We start from the raw sequence: 21587 nt of genomic DNA on the forward strand, positions 1-21587 counted from the left end.
ATATAAAAAATTATCGAAGTTTGAAAATGTTTTAAGATCTTTCAACTGATATATAAAACGGCGTAGATCTTGTAGATCTAGTTCATGTTATTGTGCAAGTTACATACTTCAAAACTATGTTAATTAGTTTTACCATAGAGCAAGTGGGTTCAATAGTTGTTTCCACAATGCCAATTTTGCACTATTTTTACACACAAAAGAACCTCATTTGAAGGGGTTACTTATAGATTGAAAAATTGAGGTTGGTATATTTGTTGCATATGATTGCACTGGTGGGCACTCGATATCATTGGTTATATGCGCAAAGTGCATGAAGTCAATGATTTTTGTATGTAGCAAGCAGACATAGCCTCACTACTATCAAGCAACTAACTCATAGGATAACATGAATTTGCTATGAACGCCTCAAGGCTTGTAATCTCTTGTTTTAAAGAGATTTGGCACGTAATCTATTGTTTTAAAAAACAAAGAATATCTAGTATGCCTACCCTCTTTTTGGTTTGGAAAATCTTTCCCTTCTTTCAATGAGAAGCTATAATTGCTTCAAGATCCAATTGTGAATCAGATTCCAACTTGAGAGGATCTCATGTTCAGTCTATACCATTGAGTGGGGTTATAGGAGTGGTGCCGATATTGTCAGGATTATAATCCAACTAATGACAAATTACTCCATGAGTGTTGATGGTCACTGCATGCTTGGCCTCTTCATACTTGTTCTTTTAAAGAAAGACATTCTCAAATGCCAAGGGGTGGGTGTAAGTTCACTTTAGTAAGCTTCTTATAATCACCATTAATAGCACGGTGACCTATGCTAGCCTCGGTTACCTTCTTTGCAAAATTGAACCTAGGGGTTCGGATTGCGAAGGCAAAACCCAAGGTTATCAATTAAATATTTGTCTTTTTTAACCAATCTCTCCTTTAGTGTTTAAGAAGTCAAAGAAACACTGGGCCTTTTTGAGGCTAGAATCTATACTAACTATAATAGGGGGAGGGATTCCGGATTCCTCCCCCGGACACGTGGCATTAACTGCTTGCTCCAAGCCCCTCTCGGCAGTGTTCCCTGAACTATTCACGCTGAGAAGAGGGGGGGGGGGGGGGGGGGGGGAGAGAGAGAGAGAGAGAGAGAGAGAGAGAGAGAGAGAGAGACGCGGGCGAAGCCTGCCAGCCGTACTAGTTGTGGTAAGGTGTGAAAATTACCCTTGACCTCTAATGCAATGCATCTAGAATGATTTTATCCACTTTGCTCTTCAAGCACATGATAAGGTCATGTGTGAGGAAAGGATTTTGGGAAAGTAGTGTACCAGGTACATTTTCTACAACTTGTTACTTTCACTCTGAACTATTCATTGTGATATAATCACGGGTTCATGTCCTATTGAAAGAGATATAGACCTACATGTTAGTATTTTGTTTGGCACATGTTAGTTACAAGGAGTGAAACATGGTCTATGAGCTCATAGATTTTTGTTTATGTGGTGTGCAACAAGATTCATGGGGGTCCCTCTTACTCATGTCGGTGAGTGTTTCCAAATATCTTCACACATGAGTACATATCGTACTTGATGGATGTCATATTTCTCAACATCGGGTACATTTCATATGTGGAGAATATAAGTCTCTAAGACTAACACTAACACCTGTTTCTTCAATTATGTTTCATGCCCTAGTGTTTAACAAAGCTATATTTGGAACATCATGCAAATTTATGAATGTGACGAACTAGAAATTTTTTTACATTACAAATGTAGTATTTCTATAGGATTTATCGTAAGTCTACTAACCAACATATGAGGTGATGGTTCGGTATGGATGCTTGTAGATAGATTGAATAAATCTTGTAAGTTTAGCCCAATCATTCCGCTCTTTAACCAATTACTTGGTTGTTCACAATTTGAATTTGAAATGGTTGTTTACAATTTGAAAAGCTAATATGGATTATCTTGCAAATTTCTAAGTACTAGTGAACCCATGTTTACGAGTCATTTGTGGAACACTGTCTATAAACAATTGAGAATCACCACTCAATAGCATTCATCCAAAGGCAAATAGGCAATAAGCAAGGTCTAATCTTGTGCTAGTAGATATGCTAAGAGCGTACGTACGTTAGCAAGATGCAATCCAATTGGAAAGATTATCTCTCTAGTTTGGAGTTTTCTTATCATGATGCAAAGCATGTTGCAACTAGGTTTATGTGAATTTTTAAAACTCCATCACAAGTTAGGGTGGGGTTGCCTAGTGGCGAGGAATGACATCAAGTGAAGGACATAATCTATGCTAATGAAAAATATCAGCGTCACTTTTATAGAAAGTTGAGAAGAGGTGTTATAATTGCATTTTTTAGCACCTTTAGAAAGTCTAAAAACTTGTCATTGATCTAGTCACTTCTTAGTTGAGGCAACTCATTTAAAATACTCAATTGAGTCATAAATTGAGTCTACCTACTACTTTGGATAAAATCCGTTTACACAAAAGTTTGCAAAGGGATAACTATGTAGACAATTACGATGTTCTTCTTGGTTTCATTGAATCTCCTAACCAATAGTGTATTGGTCAAAAAATGGATAGCTATACCCGAGAGAGGTGCCAGTGTGGAAAACATTAGTGCCCTTAAGAAGATATCACCACTTTCATTTTTGAGCACGAAAATGCTTCTCCAAAGGGGTAGTGATGCGAGGCCAAGGGCTAGGATACACATATCTAAATATAGCTAGGACCAAGAGACTATATATAGTATGGTTGAGTGGTGATGAGCATGTGGTTGTTCCCAGTCTCTTCCAAAGGGTGCTTTTTATTCATTAAAAATCTTTAGATAAGGGGGTTTCAACATAGATCTTGAATGCATAATATTGAGGCTTTACATGTATAATGAGCCCCTTGAGCTAGATCATTCGATGGACTATTGGACCATATCTCTAGAGGTCAAATGTCAATGCTAGGTGTGATTACATAAATTTATAATTACTATCTGAAGCACATTTGTGTTTCAATTTGTATCCCTCTTAATTTATGCGTAGAGTAGCTACTTAAAATGTCATCTGATCACATGACTAGTTTGAGTCCATAGGTATAGGAGTAGCTTTGTAGATTATGAACGGGATTTTCCCCCTTACTTGAACTATCTCTCCTTGTCCCTCTACAACACTTGAGCTATAAGCTTCCATATCTTGTAGGATTGGCACTATATGAAAGATTTGAAGTACTGATGAGTTAGTATACTTAACTACCTGGCTCTGGTCCTCTCATGTGAGAGAAATTTCTCTCTTTCTCACCTTGCAACTGTGTGTGTGTGTGTGTGTGTGTGTGTGTGTGTGTGTGTGTGAGAGAGAGAGAGAGAGAGAGAGAGAGAGGTTGTACATACTTGTGCATGTGTCAAGAGGAGTGATGTCAAATGCATGTGTGCGTGCACTCTCTTGTGTCTGTACATGTACAATATCTGTGTGCATTGCATGCTTGATTTTTGTATATATATGCTTTGTTGACTGGGTTATGGATTGAGTGTGTTGAATTAAGTACGAGTACCATTTGCTAAGTTTCACATACTCATTGTATGGTGCCTCCATGTCCTCATCGAGTTTAGACTCGCTAGTTTGAGTATGTGCATGCACACTATTTGTTTTCATCTCATTCTTGATTGATGAGTATCTATATGCTTTGTTGACTAGGTTATGGATTGACTATGTTGAATTTAGTACAAGTACCATTTGCATGAGTATTGTGGTTTCACATACTCATTGTATGGTGCCTCCATATCCTCGTCAAGTTTGGACTCTTTAACATCATTGTGTCAAGCTTCTAGGTAAAGCTCGTCACTATTCTAGTGTTCATAGTCTCATACATGATCTAGAATATTTATATTGCACCTACCTCCTAGTGTGCAGTAAAACATAGCAATATACTAATAAAGAGCTATTGCATAAAAAGTACATGACTTTCTTGAGGGTGCCACTATCCAAAAATTGGCTACATCATGTGTATTTCTAGATACTAAAAGATCCTTTCCCATTAGCATGTGTTATGATCTAAATGATCTCCTTTTCTCCAAGATCTTTTCGCTTTTAATTTACATTGATTTCTACAACCATTCCTATCAATATAAATCTATAGCCTTTTTGAGCTAGAATCTTCTATCTAGCGAACTCACTAGCTATACTTAAAGTGTTTAAAGGGACACCCCATCCACCGTAGTAGAACTCATCTTGGCACACTATGTTAAAGTCTTTCAAATAAGAATGCTATTTAATATCACAAATGGGTTTTACTATATATTTTTTAGCCATAACTCAGATTTTGGCTAAAAACAAACTAGAGAATTTCTTAGGCCTTAAAAAACAAGGGAAAGCAATGAAACCCCATGATTGAGGGTTTGAGGATCAATGACTACATTTGATAGGTGTATACCACTTCCCCATTGAGGAAAGTTAGTCCCACGGTGTCATGCCACTTTGCCTACAAAAAAAAGAAGGGTTCTATGTTTTTTGTTTGGCTTGTGTTCTCGATTTGGTGAGGATATATGGCTCATGGGGTTTTGACATGTATATATCGAATATGGTACCGAGTGGTGGTTCGATTTATATGTATGTCAAAAATGAAGCTATGTGGGAGGTTTGGAAGGTGCACTATGTAATCATGCTAATATATAATGTGAGTTCGATAGGAGGGGTTTTAAAATACAAAAACTTTAGGCAATTTAACAGAGATATATTAAAATAAGGGGGTTTTATACAATTTTGAAAAAAAATTCTAAAATAAGGGGTCATTTTATTCATTTAGACATGTTAAAAGAGGGGTTTTTTTAATACACTTTGAATGCACGTTTTATAGAGGGGGAATTGAATGGTGAAACCCCCAAGGTGGGAGGATTTTGAAGTTTAAGATGATGAAAAGTGAGATTAGGGCCAAAGCAGTGGACTTCAAACCTTTATTGGGGGCCAAAAATGTCCATTTTAATATAAAATTTGGAGTATCTGGACTTGAAAAGGGACATGAGGGGCATCGGAGGGCATGGGAGAGTGCCATGCGGCACTCCCATTATACCACATGCTAAGTTGAAGTTCACAAATAAGTATAGAGATGTCTCACAAGGAGAGGCTCTCTATTGGGGAAGCTTTCATCTTGGCCATGTTGGATCTATGTGTTGTGGTCTCCTTGCCCGCATACGAATTCTTTTGGCAGTAATATAGATGTTGTCCCACAGTCATTGGCAGAGAATGCTAAAGTGGGTTACTTGGTTGGGGTCACAGCCAAGTGGCCAATTAAGGCTGACCCCTTTACAGTGGTTGCGCCTGCAATGGGGATTTTTCCATTCAAGACGCCATGAGTGCTCAATTATTTAGAAATTGAGGATACGATCAGTAAGTAGTGGGGATGTTGCATGTGATAACTAAAAATAAAACAAACTTTAGTGTTTTTTGTATTTTTGGCAATAATTACCAAAAGAGGGAGGAGGGGAGATTTTCTTGGGTATTTTTGGTATCTTGAGAACGATGTGTGCTTGGAAAAGAAAGGGTGAAGAAGGAGAAGAAGAAGTATAGTTTTGGAAAGCAAACACGATTTTTCTCGCCATTGGTATCCATAAACTAGTTTCTGGAGTTTTTTCATCATCTACGTAAGCTTTATCTTCATTAAAAACGGCGTTGGTTAAATATCTGAGTGCTAGCCTTCGTGGCAAGGCAGTCCGAGCTAGTTGCCAGTCAACCACAACCAGCCAACAATAGTTGATCAAAACTTTTGACATCGAGGTGACACTGCATGATTGGACCCAACGCCTGGAGCTCACGAGGTGCATGCTTTACCACTCCACCTACGTGCACATGTTGAAAGGCAAGTGCATGCAACTATCATATGCAAATGAGCGTTGCAAGCCCACTCAAATGGCGGGTTACCGACCTTGCCAATTACGCTCACCTACGGCATGGCTAGCAGACCGATATTATCTAAAGCTATCAAAAACATGGTGGAGAAGTTTAAAGAGAAAAATAATTTTGGATTGGAGTTTTTGGAGGCATAGTAAGGCTACAAATATAGTGAAATCTTGTTTCTAATTTGGATAAACTCAACAAGGTGTCTGCTAACTAGATTTGGATCATATGGTTGATTGGTTTATGGGATTCCTAGATTTGAATTAATTTACATTTTTTTTCTTAAATCTACTTTAATATACTCTCTCTCTCTCTCTCTCTCTCTCTCTCTCTCTCTCTCTCAATATCTACAGTCAGCTAATTATTACTCTAGTTAACGTCTTACATTTTTAGTTAATCCAGCTTAGCTTAACTCTTCTCACTACGTACCAATGGCGTGGCACCTCCTGGTTTCCCCTTGAGTAGCAATTCTCGTCATGACAAGAGATGGCTCCTTAAAATGTGCAGTTGTACACGTATGGGTATGTATAAAGATAAAATTCTCCCTATTTCCATTCCTATCTATGATGATGAAAACAAGTATACACAACCAAAAAAAAATTATGCGTATCCCTTCTCTAAAGCATATTCTAGCATGCCAACAAGCTAGGGGCTTCCAACCATGTCTTAGGTTTCGTTCTTTAGCACGGAAAATTGAAATGTAACTCATTCTGTCGACGAGTTATAAGCTACCAAGGAAAAAAAAGAGAACAGTTTTCGCACTACATGAGAAAACTCATATAATTAACACGTGTTCATATCTCCATACAAACTACATGCAAAGCTAATGCCCATTAGAGTGGTACGTAGAAATATGCATAGTTTCACAAGTGACATAATGACAGTAATGTTTGACTTACTGCTTCTTGAGAGGTGGGTTGCTGTCCATGGTAGCCCTAGCTTGGGAAGCCTCAACACCTTCATCAGTTGTTTCATGCACGGCTACGTCTGAAGCGGGCAGTGGTGTGTGAGTACTTATATCGTCGACGCCCGTAACGCCTGAGGTATTGTGCAGCTCGCTTGCGGACGAAGACGGGGAGGAAGGGGCGGCCGGGTCGTCAACGTGAGAAGGGGGGCTTGTGGGACCTGATCCAGATGAAAATGCCTGATTAACGCCAAGAACTGCCGCCTGCGCTGATCCCGCCGTAGGATACTCTTCGTATATACTCCTGACCCTGTAAGCCATGTCGGTCGATTCTGCAGCTACCTGATACCGATCATCCGGCCAGCTCATGAACCAAGGCGAGTAGGCGTGCGCTGCAAGCAACCCGCACTGTCCAATCATCATTTCATTCTCAGTGCCAGGTGGCTCTAAGTGGTCACCCGCCTGGTGCTCCTTCATTGGCTGCGAAAAGGTGATGGGACCTTTCTCTGCCAATCCGCTGCTAGCTATGATGGGCCTTATAGAGCTTTGCTCTGCCTTCCTAAATCTGCAGCTCCCTATCCTCTCGTGATTAGCATGGTAATACAGAGGATTAGTGACGGAATTATATGCGCTTCTAAAGCTGGGACTAGCATTAGCTGTACTCGGATTAGGGCTACCAATAGAGTTAGGGTTAGGGTTTGGTATGAGGATAGAGCTAGGGTTTGCTTGCAGATGCTGATCTGAGATAAGCTGAGGCAGCAGAGTAGAGCTGCTGAGATTTGAGGATGGGGGAGACATTATAATTAAAGGACCAGATACATCATTAGCAGAGGCCCTCGTATTTGCCCTGCTTTCACATGAGACCTTGAAAATCTCCGTCTCTTTCTTGGGAAAAGGAGGTCCTTCCGCCATAATTTTAAAGAATAAGGCTCGAGCTAGCTCTCACCTTACGCTTGGTTTAATTGCGCGTGATTTTGATGAGCGATCCAGGCGGGCTTTGCACTAAGGTTCGTAAGATACAAATGTTACGGGTGACGAGAGGTAGAGTTAGTAAGAACTTCGAGTCATCGTTCCAGCTGTCTGCTGCAGAGGCCCCTCCAGTTTCTAAGGTCAAGACCAGCGAAAAGCTAATCTCTGGAACCCATTATGAATTTGATTGTGAGAGAGAGAGAGAGAGAGAGAGAGAGAGAGAGAGGACAGAGCTGAGAGGACTCAGAGGAGGGCGGAAAAGATTGGAATTTTCACTGTTGAAAGAAAGTATTTTAGAATGGGTCTTCGGGCTTGGAAAGCAAGAAAAAAGAGGCCACTTTTTCGCACCTTTCACACACAATTCCAGCGGCTGATTTGTACCCGGTCGTTCTCGCTTTCAACACCTTTCACCTTTCACATTTCACATTTCACATTGGCCCAAAGGCCTTGTCAGCCCACTACATCAATTGAGTTAAATCACCAATCTTATTTTAAAAGACAACATTCCAGCCCATGGATGTTCATCACCTAAATTCCCTCTCCACGCCCTTCTTTTGTACACTCTTTGCACATGGAAGGAACTTGGAAGCACGACTCATCAAGAGCACGAGATACATATTTTAATGGTTGAGTATATGGCTAAATGACCTCCAAAGCTTCCTATTGGTAGACGTTTTGGTCTATTCAAAGGCTTTAATATGGTCTTTTATAATTTTAATTTTCTTGTGGCATCATCATGTCCTTCTCCATCACCCCACTAGAATGCATGCACGAGTCTCATTCTTTGCTCTCACCCATGACAACAAGCCCACAATGTTACTTTCAGCACTCCCTTGACAATACTGTGCTATATCCACAATGCGTCTTACCTTGAACAAGTGTTCGGAAAAATCATTTCTCCAAATATACAAAATTTCTTTTTTTTAATTTTCCAGGAGGAAATTTGGAAAATTAGGTTTATTGTTTGGGTTTTTACACTAATTTTCTCTATTTTGGGGCGGAATTTCTCCTTTTCCCCTTGCCTTCAACCGGCTTTTTTGAAATTGAAAACAACACGATATTAAGCTGAGACACATTTTTCCCGAACACTGCCCTGAACTCCTAGGCAACTAGAACCTAGAGAATTTTGCAATATTGAGAGCAAGGTTGCCCCACAAAGGCTACCTTAAACTGCTCTATTCATGCATATGGGCAATCCTCTTCCTCTTACATACGTGACTGATACACGAGAGATAGAGAGAGAAGGTGACTATGAACGCATGCATGCACACATATATCTACATTGGGTTAGAATAGACTCAATTCTTCATAGAATAGGCAAAAGAAAGAGAGTTGAGCCTCCTAATGGTATGGAGAGAGAGAGAGAGAGAGAGAGAGAGAGAGAGAGAGAGAGAGAGAGAGAGAGAGATTATTAACATGCAAGGTGCCATTATTTCAATGCTAAGAGAAAGGATCCAAGGGAAAATGCGGCCCCCACGAATTTGAAATCAATTTCGAAGATCAATCTGTCCTTCGAAGACTCTCCTATTTGCCCAAAGGGAGATGAGCTTGCTTTGATGCAAAGAGTGGCTAGCGCCTTGGTGGAAATCAAGGCTAGCTACTCTTTCTATGAAACTATACCTAGAAGTTCTTTTCATATGCACTCTTTACACTATATTAGAGAATATGGGACTTTCCCTTAAGTTTGGGACTCATGGTCAAAATTTAGATGCAGCATAGCTCAAACACTCGTACCCAGATGTGTGTGCTTGGTGATGCGATCAATTCAGTTTTCAAAGTTCTTTCCAACGATAGGTCACATGATAGTGTTTTATAAAACTTAGAGACATGTTTGTGGATCCTCACTTTGTTATTTGTACAAGAATCGGAATGGGAAAAGTCCCGTTTTCTCTAATATGGTGTGCATTGGAGTAGATGACCATTCATGCATCGACCTAAGAATTTCTTTTTGTGCAAGCAGAGGAACCTTAACATAAAGTATTCACGAAGCTTATCATAAGAACAAACTTAATGATTTTTAAAATATTTTGCAAAGCGCGTTCCACATTGAAAAATTTGCTATGCGATTTGGAGGCCCTTGCAACGTGTCTATTGGGAGGAATTGCTTTCTATAGCGATACCTAAGCCACCTATGTCCCTCGAGAGTAGTCCACACACAACAAGGCCATCTTATTGGATCATGAGGCTTCCCTTTATTGGAGAATATGGGACTTTCCCTTAAGTTTGGGACTCATTGTCAAAATTTAGATGCAGTATAGCTCAAACACTCGTACTCAGATTTGTGTGCTTGGTGATGCGATCACATCAATTTTCAAAGTGCTTTCCAACGATAGGTCACATGATAGTGTTTTATGAAACTTAGAGACATGTTTGTGGATCCTCACTTTGCTATTTGTACAAGAATGGGAATGGGAAAAGTCCCGTTTTCTCTAATATGGTGTGCATGGGAATAGACAACCATTCATGCATCGACCTAAGAGTTTCTTTTAGTGCAAGCAGAGGAATCTTGACATAAAGTATTCACGAAGCTTATCATAAGAACAAACTTAATGCTTTTTAAAATATTTTGCAAAGCGCATTCCACATTGAAAAATTTGCTATGCGATTTGGAGGCCCTTGCAACGTGTCTATTGGGAGGAATTGCTTTCTATAGCGATTCCTAAGCCACCTATGTCCCTCGAGAGTAGTCCACACACAACAAGGCCATCTTATTGGATCATGAGGCTTCCCTTTATGATGTTTTAAGAAAGCAATCTCGTTTGATCCTATCCCATTGTGCCCTAATCTTAGGTGAAGGGTGAACAACCTTGCAAACGCTTGTGTAAAAACACTTTTGCAAGAGCCTTGCAGTTTATCCCCTCCCAAGTAATGTATCGGTGACAAAAAATCCTTGATCTATGCAATATGTAGATACAAAATAATTTTTTTGGCTGTATTTTATCTTGTCAATATGGATCCATCATTTTATTGTATTTTTTAATTTTGAATTGAATTGTATGATAAGCTAATCAAGACAGTAGAGTTGTTTCTATAAACACCAACAAGGGTGAGCAATGCGAGATGGGCGTGTAAGGGGGCTCTTCGAATTGGATACCAAGGGCGATCGACAAGCAATTGCTCTGAGGAAAAAACCGACACATGAGGGGTGGGTGTTCCATGGGGACAATTAAAGGGCCATGCGGGCGGTGTAGTGACCAAGAAAAGGCTATGGGCGCCATGGCTCACAAGAGCCATTTTAAGCCATCCCTGGAATCTTGTTTCACTTGTCACACAATTAGGAGTATTTCAAGAGCCCGGTACGTTCATATAGGAGCCTCTAGTTTAATAGTCAACAATTTATCATTTAAATACAAAAATTTAGACCACTCAACACTAGCTTGGTACCAAAAAAGGACACTTAAGTGTCCATTTTTTTCAAATTTCAATTAAATGCTACTTGCATTGGATGGTGTATTTAAGAAAACCCTCTTGATATGCTTAAACATGTTAGCTAGAGGGTCTTTTGAAAATATAACCTTGCATTTTAGAATCTACCATGATCAAGAACTATACTCATCAAGTTGACCCTTGTAAGACTGCGATTGATTCTTTGGAAAAATCGACTTCTAAGCTCAAGAAAAAATGATGCAACCTTGTACAAAATTTCACATGACTTTTCACAATTGTGCTATATATAATTGAAGGTTTCATGTGCAAAAACATTCACTTTAGAGTGTATAAAATAATGGAAAGTTCTACGTGTTTGTATGGCCATTTCAAAGCTATCATTGTAGACAAAGAAAAATCAGTTTTTGATGTATTTGTTATTTTAGAAAATGATACATTGCTTACCCTTTTCATTGAGGACTCAAGGTGGCAAGTAGAAGAGCTTTGGCATGCAACAACTATTGGTTTATTTTAAATATTCAAAATTGCCTAAGAGAAAACTTTGATATTTTCATTCTTGAGATATAAGCATTTAGAACTTCGAACAATATCAAACTTTCCACGTAGATCCACTAAATAAATCAAAGTACGTGGTACATACACAATTGGGGTGCCTAAAACCTTGCTTTCAATGTTATTATAGAGAACTCAAGATTTCAAGAAGTTTTTGCATAATAAAAATCTCAAGATAGAGTTCAAGTAATAAGATTTAAGTGAGTTAGGGAGCCAAACAAATAAATTATAGTTTCTTGGTTTCAACATATAAAGTCATTTGTAGTTGTCAAACTGCACTAGAATAACCCCAATTCCCTGAGGGGACCTTTGGAAGTCCAAAATTATCCTCTTATTCAACACATGATCAAGTATGAAATTATGTCTATAACTTGTGTGTGACTTGAAAACTAGTCTTTGAAAGGCATTCCATTGTTTTGTAACACTAAGTACTAAAAGTTGGCTTTTATAAACATAAAAAAGGACATCTCTATAGAAAGATATAAATTTTTTTATGATTTTTTAAAACAAAACAACTTGAAATTTTACTAAAATTTGACTTAGAACTTACCATAATTCTCTCCATAGGGATTGTATTTTGATATGAAGAAAAATACCGTGTTTTCTTTCCCTCATAACCAACCTATGGTAGAAGAAAGATGGTGAAAAATTCTTTCTAGTTTGAAAAATAAGTTGCCAAAACCTGGTAGGAAAAAGGGACACTTTAGTGTCTCAAGACATTTAAGTGTCCAATTACAGGACTAGTGTTAAGAAATTTGAGACATTACATCTCTCAAAAAAGTTCGGTTATAAGGGAAAAACCTAAATCTTATGGAGCCATCTATTATTTTGCAAACTAATGGCTAGTCCTACAACAATGGAATTTTATGTCACCCTCTTCATGTGGGATACCACCAACTCCATATATAAGTAGCTAGAGCAAGGGATCCTCAACAACATCTACCAAGGCTAGTAGAGTAGTGCTTTGGATTCTTTTCAATGAGTCTCTACACTCATCAGACTATTTGTAAAAAGGGATCTCTTAGAGTAATTGGGTATGTGCTCTTTGGGTATTTTGTATCTCTCTTAAAACAACATTTTTAGCCTACATCACCTTCTCTCAGTTGGTTGCTCGTGGTCATCAATGGAGGTGGTTGTCATTCCCATTGAGGAATATCATTCTCGTGTTTCTTTCTTCTATCTCTTGTTGTGATTGCTACTCCTCATTAGTGATAGTGAAATTATTTTTCTTCCATGCACATTAAGGGATCTTTTTAACGGTTGGTTTCTCCTAGATACAACTTGCTAGGACCTTCTTCTCTGCTTTGTCCTAGCCTCAAAATTGGTATGATAGGCTCTCATGACCGTGGCTCTAACTTCCCTCTCACCTTCTCTTTTCCTCCTCCTCTTGTCATCTCCTCCTCTTCGCTCTACTTCTTTATCTTGTCTTGCTTCTTCTTTCCTTTTGAGTTTGATTTCTTTAATCTCTTTCCTCCCTTTACTCTCATTCACAGTAACCTGATATTACCTTCCTCACTCTTTGCTTCATGCATTGGGGAAACTTTCTTGGTGTTGTTTGCTCCATTCTCTACAATGTTCCTTGGGTTTCTTGTAGTGTTACCATGTATATTGGTAGTGATGTGTGTGAATACATTTAGAGACGCCAAGGCACTTTTCCCCTCAGTGACACTAGGAGGTTGTTTTCTCACATGCTTTGTTTATAAGCCCATCACTCTAGGGCTATCTTAACTTCTATTTACACGCCAAGTATTACATTCTTTGTTGTGTGCCTTGATCTTCTTCTCTATCTCCAAGCTGTGCGTGCATTCCTATAACCTTAATTTTGACAATTGGTTTCGGTGTAGGTTGTATTTGTAATGGAAATTCATAAATATATATTTATTGCAGTTGATAGGTGGGAAAATCCTAACTGAAATATATTGGACTATGCAAAAGGATAACAAGTTTACAGATGTTTGAACATTATTAAAAGTGCTCTTTATGAGCTATGGTCACTTTATGTCTAGCTGGACACTCGGGGGGTTCACCTCTTAGGCATGTAAGTTACCACATGAGTTAAAATGAATGGGTTTTTAAATTGGTTTTAGAGAAAAACCCGTAAGTTTTCTAAGAAAAGGGGTCATTTTATTACCTTAAGCATGTAAGTAAAGGGCTTTTATTAATACCTTAAGCATGTAAGTAAAGGGCTTTTATTAATACCCTTTGAATGCACGTTATATGAATAGTTTCTTAAAGGTGCACCCCTCTTGAGGGTGGACAACTTTTTTTCTTTTAAAGAAAAAGGGGTCATTTTTTTTATACCTTAATCAAGTAAGTAAAGGGGTTGTATTAATACCCTTTGAACGCACGTTATATGAATAGTTTCTTAAAGGTGCACCCCCCTAAGGGTGGACAACTTGTAATCATTGTGAGCATTCAAAAAATATATAAGTAAATATTTGCAAGAAGAAGTTAAGTAAGGGTACCCTTTGCATGAATGGGATATACCAATTTCCTCTTTCTAAAGCATCCTCCGCATCACACCATCTGGACCGTATGCCATTAGGTCTTTTTTGCCTATCAAAGTGAACATGCAAGCATTTTGAACAATCCTTATCTTTTGTAGCTTGGATAATATTTTTGAAAATTGATCGGTGCTCAGAAAGTCATCTATCTCCTTCAAGGTCTCTCTACCTACCGCTGCAGGTGGCATGTGCCACACATAAATCTATAACATAGGCTTGCAAACGACTACTTGCGAGTTGATCAACTTCTTGATTATACTCTCTCTTGACATGCTTAAATTTAATTGCTTCAAAGAACTTCTAACAGCTTTTTAATGGAAGAAAATCAATGATTAAGGGGATCCCTCTTTACCGACCATTGGCCCAAAAATACTTGATAACCAACAATGCATCACCTTTCACCACTAGCTTGGAAATGCCAAATTCCACACATTGCTTCAAGCCCAAATGAATAGTTAAGTAATCTAACTCATTGTTTGTGTGGACCTCTTCAAGATCATAAGATAACCTTACCTTATGGGTCTTGAATAACCACACCGCCTCCTGCTTTTTGCACCACTCTTCTATATGCCCCATCAAACCACATCACAAAAGATCCTATTAAATCACGTTCATGTCCACGCTCTTCTTGTTTAACATTGCGATACAATCCCTAGGTCCGTACCCTTATTGACCAGATTGTTTGATAAATGGGACTAGCTAGTATGATTAATCTTGAACTCAAACTCAACTCCGACATCCACTTCATGGTACGCTTCCTTGGTTTCAAATGCAGGACCACTTCAAAAAATGGATTATTAGATGTGAGTACATAAAAGTTGTGTACAATCAAGTGCACTTTAAATTTCCTACCAAAAACAAGGTCATCACCCATTGTTCCACTTTAGTGTATATCATCTCCCCGAGACTTATCACTCTGCTCTCAAAGTAGATGCGCTTCAAAGCCCTTGTCTACCTTTTGTAGCAACATGGATCCAACAGAAACATCACCTATTGTCATGGCAATATAGAAATCATCCTCATGATTGGGAGGACACACCATTGGTAACTGACAAAGAATCTCCTTCACCCTGCTGTCCAAAGCCTCATGTGCATCTTCAGTCCACTGAAAACCGTGAACCTACTGGGCCATCTTCTGAAGAGGATTCACATACTGCAAAAGCATCCAAAAAACCTTGACAAATATTTCAACTTATTCATGAAAAAAGTCAAACATTGAGAACTTGACTAATTTAGGCTCCTTCAACACCAAAGACTTCACCTTCTCTGGATGAGCTCCATCCCATTTTGTGGAACCACATGACCTAACAGCTACACACCAGGTTGTGCCAGCTTGCACTTCTCAGGGTTCAATTGACCTCCCTCTTTATAATGCCTTTAAAAACACAATTTAATCTTTGAAAAATGCTTTGTCCTAGAATTGTAGCATTCATATCATACATAAAAACCCTGATGAACTTACCGAAGGATGGCCAAAATACCCTGTTAAACCAACCTGAAAAGTGTCATATGCATTCATCATACCAAAAGGCATCCTTCGGTAGGATAAACATCCGCAAGGAGAAACGAATGGAGTCTTTACTACCTGTTATACAAATTGAAATCAAATTGAGGATTGAATACACCACCATCCATGACAACAACCAACAATTTCTCACTTGGGCTCTCCTCCAAAATCTCCTCTCGACCAGTAATCAGACTCAAATATTTTTGTCTTTGGAGAGATGGTCTCAAGAGATCGAATATTGAGTGAGGCAGCCCAAATGACCCGATGCGTTCAGGAGATGAACTATACAAATACACTAGATCGTGTCGTGCCAAAATGAGAAAGGAGCAAAAGGGGGTGGACGGGTAGGGCAAAGAGTGGATGGGGAGGGAGAGGTGTTGAAAGATGAGGTGGGATAGAAGGTGAGTGACTTGGGAATGGAGGGAGAGCAAGGGTATGCAGGAGGGGTATATTATGTAATTGCATCTCATCATGTCAAATTCTTCAAACAAACTTGAAAGGTTTTCCTGCTTGTTGAATAGGCATTGTGTTACTAAAGGATCAAGTATGAATACTTGCATAGCCATAGCCTTTGGAAGATCCCTCATAAGACACCTAAGTCAAAGGAAATACATACCCCAATGAGGCCCTTGCAGGCATGTAATAATAATTAGCAAAGGGGCCACACATACCTGATGCAGATAAATAACATAGTATCACCAACTCCAATGTTTGGGTTTACAATCATACTTGTGTCCGAAGGGAATATGCCAGAGTACACCTCCTCATCCCCATACACGGAGACATCCACAACCATTTGGTCTGTAAATTTTTCATAAGGAGGGAGTTGGATGCTCTTAAAATCTCCACTTGCTCTATAAGGATAACATCTTTTGATATCATGTCTTGCTCCCTCTCAATCTCCTCGCTTGCTTTGATGTCCTTGGCCACTCTTGTGTCATACTGATGTGTAACATCTCAAATTACAACTCTCCTTGACTTCTTTTCTTGCCTGGCACAAGGAATATCTATAATTTGATAGGCCTTAAGATCCTCACTAAACATTGGCTCTAGAGACTTATCATACTTGTACCTCAGCCTTGACACAAGCAAAAAATCTTTGCTCATTAGTGCACATGACCGTGTGAGCAAATGAAACTGCAATGTAGCTATCATTCATAAAATCTATTAAGAAATCCCAAGTAGCCTCATGAAGGCACATCAAGGCTTGAGATTTCCACCTTATTGAAACAAAAGTTTTACTTCTCATCATGCTAACCAATTTGCCTGATATCTCCTTGACTACTCTTATGAAGGGCAACCTAGTGATAAGAACACAAGTAGATTTCTATGCTTTCCTTATCTCCCTTAAAGATTTCACTTGAAAATTCATTCTCTTCCTAGTAGTGGGCCACTGGCGAGGGTTTGGAACTAACTTCTCCTCTTCATCCTTCTCTGATTCTGGCTTGGAAATTGTTTCTTCTTGGTTGACATCATGTTTCTTTGACTCCTCTTAGACTTTGTATACCTTTCTAGCAATTTTCTTTGTTCTTGCCATGATAGCTGACCAGAATGCCTGATCAAAATGATAGGATAGGCTTCAAAATTTCAAGAGCACACGGTATCATGACGTGAAGGATGCTAAGAAGATATCATGCTGGTACAAGAGAATCCCCGAACGGAGCGATGAGAAGTACTCCAAAGGTCTGCAACCATCTCGTATCGTACCATGCAATCCGACAAAAAGACGTGCCCAAATGAAGCGAGGGGAGACCGTGTGAGCAAGTAGCAGTAGCTTCTATTACATCGTGCAGGTTTAAGCCACAATGAGTACGAGAACAAGGTGATGCGATAGGAGGGGGTTCAAGCATGCCAAGAAATACCTTATTGTGCCATGTAGGGTGGGACACTTTATTGCACCATGTAGGATGGGAAAAATTTCCAAGAGAACACGTGAAAAAATACGGAATGATGCGATCACAAAATGCAAGCAAAGTCACAAATGAGCATGTGCCTTGGAGCTTATGTATGACTGATACAGACCGTTGGGGCTTGTCATGATGCATGCATTGTTGACATGTGTCCCCAACGGTTGAATTTTGTCCCATATATAAGTGAATTTTCCACTTTTCATGCACACCTTATACCTCACAGACGCTCTCGTACGGCGCCATCCCGTTCCACCCAACCTCTTGCAAACATTCCTATCACCTTGTAGTGAATGCCTCTTTGACAATTCCAGTCTACACAAGACGATAAAGCACCACTTTACAACCTTGCATACCTCTTATCACGCCGTTTAGGCTTGCATACCTAGGCTCTTATGGATCCATGCCCTATGTTGAAGTGTAAGTCTTAACTCCTAAATTTTTTTTTAATTTTGGGGTGTTCTTAGATAATTGTTATTTTCTTTTAGAGGCCATTGAAGTCTTATTATCTTCAATCTTTTGGAGAAAGATGTTATATTTATGAATTCACTATCAAGTATTCATGGGAGAAGTAAAATGTAAGTCTTAAGTATGATCTATGCATACTTGATGGCCCTTTGCTTTCTATTAGTAGATCTTTGATTGGTGTATGCTTGTAGGGATACCAAACTTATCATTGGTCATGTGAGTACCACAAATAAGGATTACAATGTAGAAGCTTTCCAGTACTACAATCAAAAATTTCCTTTACAAACAGGCTCAACATATTATGGATGGAGGTTGCTTGCCAACGCATGGACATATCTTGAGTCAAGGTGTAGGATAACGACACTCACTGTAAGTGTGCATCACATGTGCCATTGATTTGTTTTGACTTCTTAACCTATGTACTTATGTTCTTTATTTAGTTTCTCTGTTTGTTATAGTTGCATGAATAGCCAAAGTCTTGGGTCATGTGGGTGAAAGAAAAGGTTGTTTCTATGGTCTTAGAAACATAAATTAACCAAAATGATCTAGATTCTCCTATAGAACCAAATCTAGATGATGCAGAGTCTCCTATGCAACCAAAGCAAGGTAAAGCCACAAAGGGTTTGGATGCAATGAAAAGGGAGGAAAAGAAGAAGAGCCATGCTAAGAGTCCTGCAAAGAAGAGCCAACCCTGCAAAGAGGAGCCATGCAAAGAAGAGCCCTACCAAGAGGAAAAGCCCCACCAAGAAGAAGAGCCCTGAAAAAATAAAAGCAAAAGCAAAGGGCCCTCCACTCCATTCACCATTGAGATTCAAGGTTCAAAAGCGTCGTTCCGCTAAGAACAATAAGGGGGAAACCGGGCTCACCTTTCATAATTCCATTCATGTTGCCAAAGAAGGTTTCCAAAATCTCCCAATCCAACGACGTCTTAGGAGCCCAAACCACCACTCCCCATAGAAACCATTGCCAAGTCCCCCATGCCAAGCCATGAGGAGCCCAAGTCATCACCCCCGAGGGAATCTAACCCCCCCACACCCCCCCCAAAACGACTTCACCCCCTCCTGAACACAAAAGAAAAAGGGTCTCTGAGGATGTAGGATCCTCCCTGGCAAAAAGAAAAGTGGAGTTTTCACTTTTGTTCATTTTGTCCATATGAACATACACCCTTTGATGGTTCACAATTTTGTACTTCAAAATTTAATAATTTGATTCTTGATTGTGTATCATGGTGTCATCTAGATTTAAAACCACATAAAATAAAGATCACAACAAGTTAGAAAAGACACATATTTGCAAAATGTAATGATTACAACATCGAACTCCGGTTTTGTACAGTCCTTGCAAGTGTCTCAAATACAACTCTTTTTGGGGGGAGACATGTGATGCATGAGGTTGAATTCTCCATCCTTGTGCTCACAACAATGCCATCCACTTTGAATCTATACTCAGGAGATGTTTCATTAAGAAACTCAAGAGATTCTCTAACATCCTGTAGTCTCCAATTTGTTGCTACTATTAGGCTTATATGCTCAGTGTATGGATGGAGTATGACCTTTAGTTTAAACTCTGGATAATTTTCCTCAGAGTCGAGAGGAACCCAACTACCTAAAGTGCTTCTCCATCTCCTATAGTCATAGCCTAGAACTAATGATTGACAACATAGTTGGTATGAGATAGTCATAGATTTTGGGCTTACTCTACAACCGATATTATCGCCAATATGGAAAGTTTCTTTGGTACTCCATCCTTCTCCAAGTACAATATCTAGTTCAGTCATAGAAAGTATTCTATTAGGTCACATTGTCTTTGTCCTTTCCAAGTTCATTGTTTTGAAACATGCCACAAAGACCTATATAGACAAGAACCATTGAATTATAATCCTTCTTGGAATCCTACCCGGAGACATAGCTTAAAAGATGTCTTCTTTGATCTTGGATTTGAAGCTTGATATAATACATACATTAGGAGCTCCCAATCAAGTGATCTTATGGTGGGAATGATGTCATGTTGTGGCACGTGTGCAATGTGAAACTAAAAATATCTACCTTAATCTTAATTATTTTGATGTGTGGGACCAAATGCTACGATGAACATGGTGTGATATATGCGAAAAAAGATGCCATGGACGTTGTAGGCATGTACATACCTTTCAAGGAAGGCAAGGCCAGGACGTGACATTGTTGCATGTTTTACCACATTAAAGCATGCATAATTTAATTTAGGAATCTAAAAATTTCAAGTGTTTTTGAGTGGCATACTCATTTTGCCTAGAAAGTTCAATGCGGGTGATCTCAACCAAAAATAGTAGGTTTCATGCTCGAACATAAAAGACATTTCCAAAGTGCTTTCCAAGTGAAAAATGAGGTTCAATATAAAACTTGAGCCTAATGGTATTTTTCCACAAATTTAGGGAATTTTCCCATCTCGTTTGGGCTTTTTACAGACAAAAGAGGCATTTTTGGACTGAAAAGGACTAAAAATGCCCATAAATTGGTCAAAATAGCTCAAAAATGGCAGAAAAGAGCTCAAAATGCCACATCAACAGTGGTGTTGTTTTTTTTCAAGCTGAGAGGGAAGTTTTAGAGCCAAGAATCAGCTCAGTTGGGCACATAAGCAAGGAGATACAACCATTCCAATCTAGAGTGTTGGTGCAGTCTCGTGTTGCTTCCACTACGTATTCGAGGCTGTGAGGTCTTCAATTAGGGTTGTCAATCCTCAAATAACTACTAAGGCTTCTCCAATGAAGATCTAAAGCTTCCATCAAATGGTCACAACAACAAAGAATCGAAGCATCAATTTAGGGTTTTTAAGAGGTCAAAAGAGCATTGCATTTTTATAATTGGGAGCAATGCTACACCTAATCTTCCCACACACAAGAGTTTTGAGTTAATCTTGGTTATTTTCCAAAGTGGAGCTTTCATGTCTGGAGTTTTGTTATTTTTGAGTGCATTTTTAGCTTCAATTATTTTGCGACTTGCTTGACTTTGATGTGAACTCTCACAATTAGAGAACTGACGCTTTCCTAACCGCACTGCGCACTTCTTGCCACATTTTTGGTGAAACCGATGTGAAATTGGCTAGGGTGACTATTCAAAAGCTTCATTGAAAGTATCAAATCTGATGCATGCTTTTCACGACCCCCCCCCCCCCCCCCCCCAAAAGTCGTCACTTGTACATAGCCAAGAGGAAAAAACCAAAAAAAAAGGAAGATAAAAATTAAAAATTTCATCTTGCATTTTGAAGGCTTCCAGCTCCATGCGTGATGCTAGTGTGGGCAAAAGATTATGCTAGTTGAGAAGATACGCTTGGGGGATGCTGCCTAATCATGACTCGGTTTTTCCGCATGCATGAGCTTCACCTGGGAATGAGTTCTACGCATTTGTGAACTCCATGGTAAAGGGAATGGAAATTAATTTTACTTAGAAAAAGAGTGAAGTTTGGAAGGTCAAGTGGCAGGATCCACCATTCCAGGATTTTCTATTTAGAAATTTCCTTGTGTACAGATAAGATGCTTGCTGACATCATGGGCCC

General features: G+C 39.2%; 1 protein-coding gene across 5 annotated transcripts in view; it reads right to left on the minus strand.

The window, feature by feature from the left end:
- The window catches only part of LOC147449450 (uncharacterized), a 279835-nt gene extending 272004 nt beyond the window's left edge, over positions 1-7831 (minus strand). For all 5 annotated transcript variants that reach the window (XM_086521894.1, XM_086521895.1, XM_086521896.1 and 2 more), the window contains exon 1: positions 6758-7831. In XM_086521894.1, the coding sequence (XP_086378020.1) occupies positions 6758-7674 (917 nt within the window). In that variant the 5' untranslated portion in view covers positions 7675-7831. The remainder of the gene's footprint in view (positions 1-6757) is intronic.
- Between the last annotated feature and the right edge of the window lie 13756 nt (positions 7832-21587).

Source organism: Adiantum capillus-veneris, chromosome 10, assembly GCF_014529385.1.
Source record: "Adiantum capillus-veneris isolate H3 chromosome 10, ASM1452938v2, whole genome shotgun sequence".
Lineage (NCBI taxonomy): Eukaryota > Viridiplantae > Streptophyta > Polypodiopsida > Polypodiales > Pteridaceae > Adiantum > Adiantum capillus-veneris.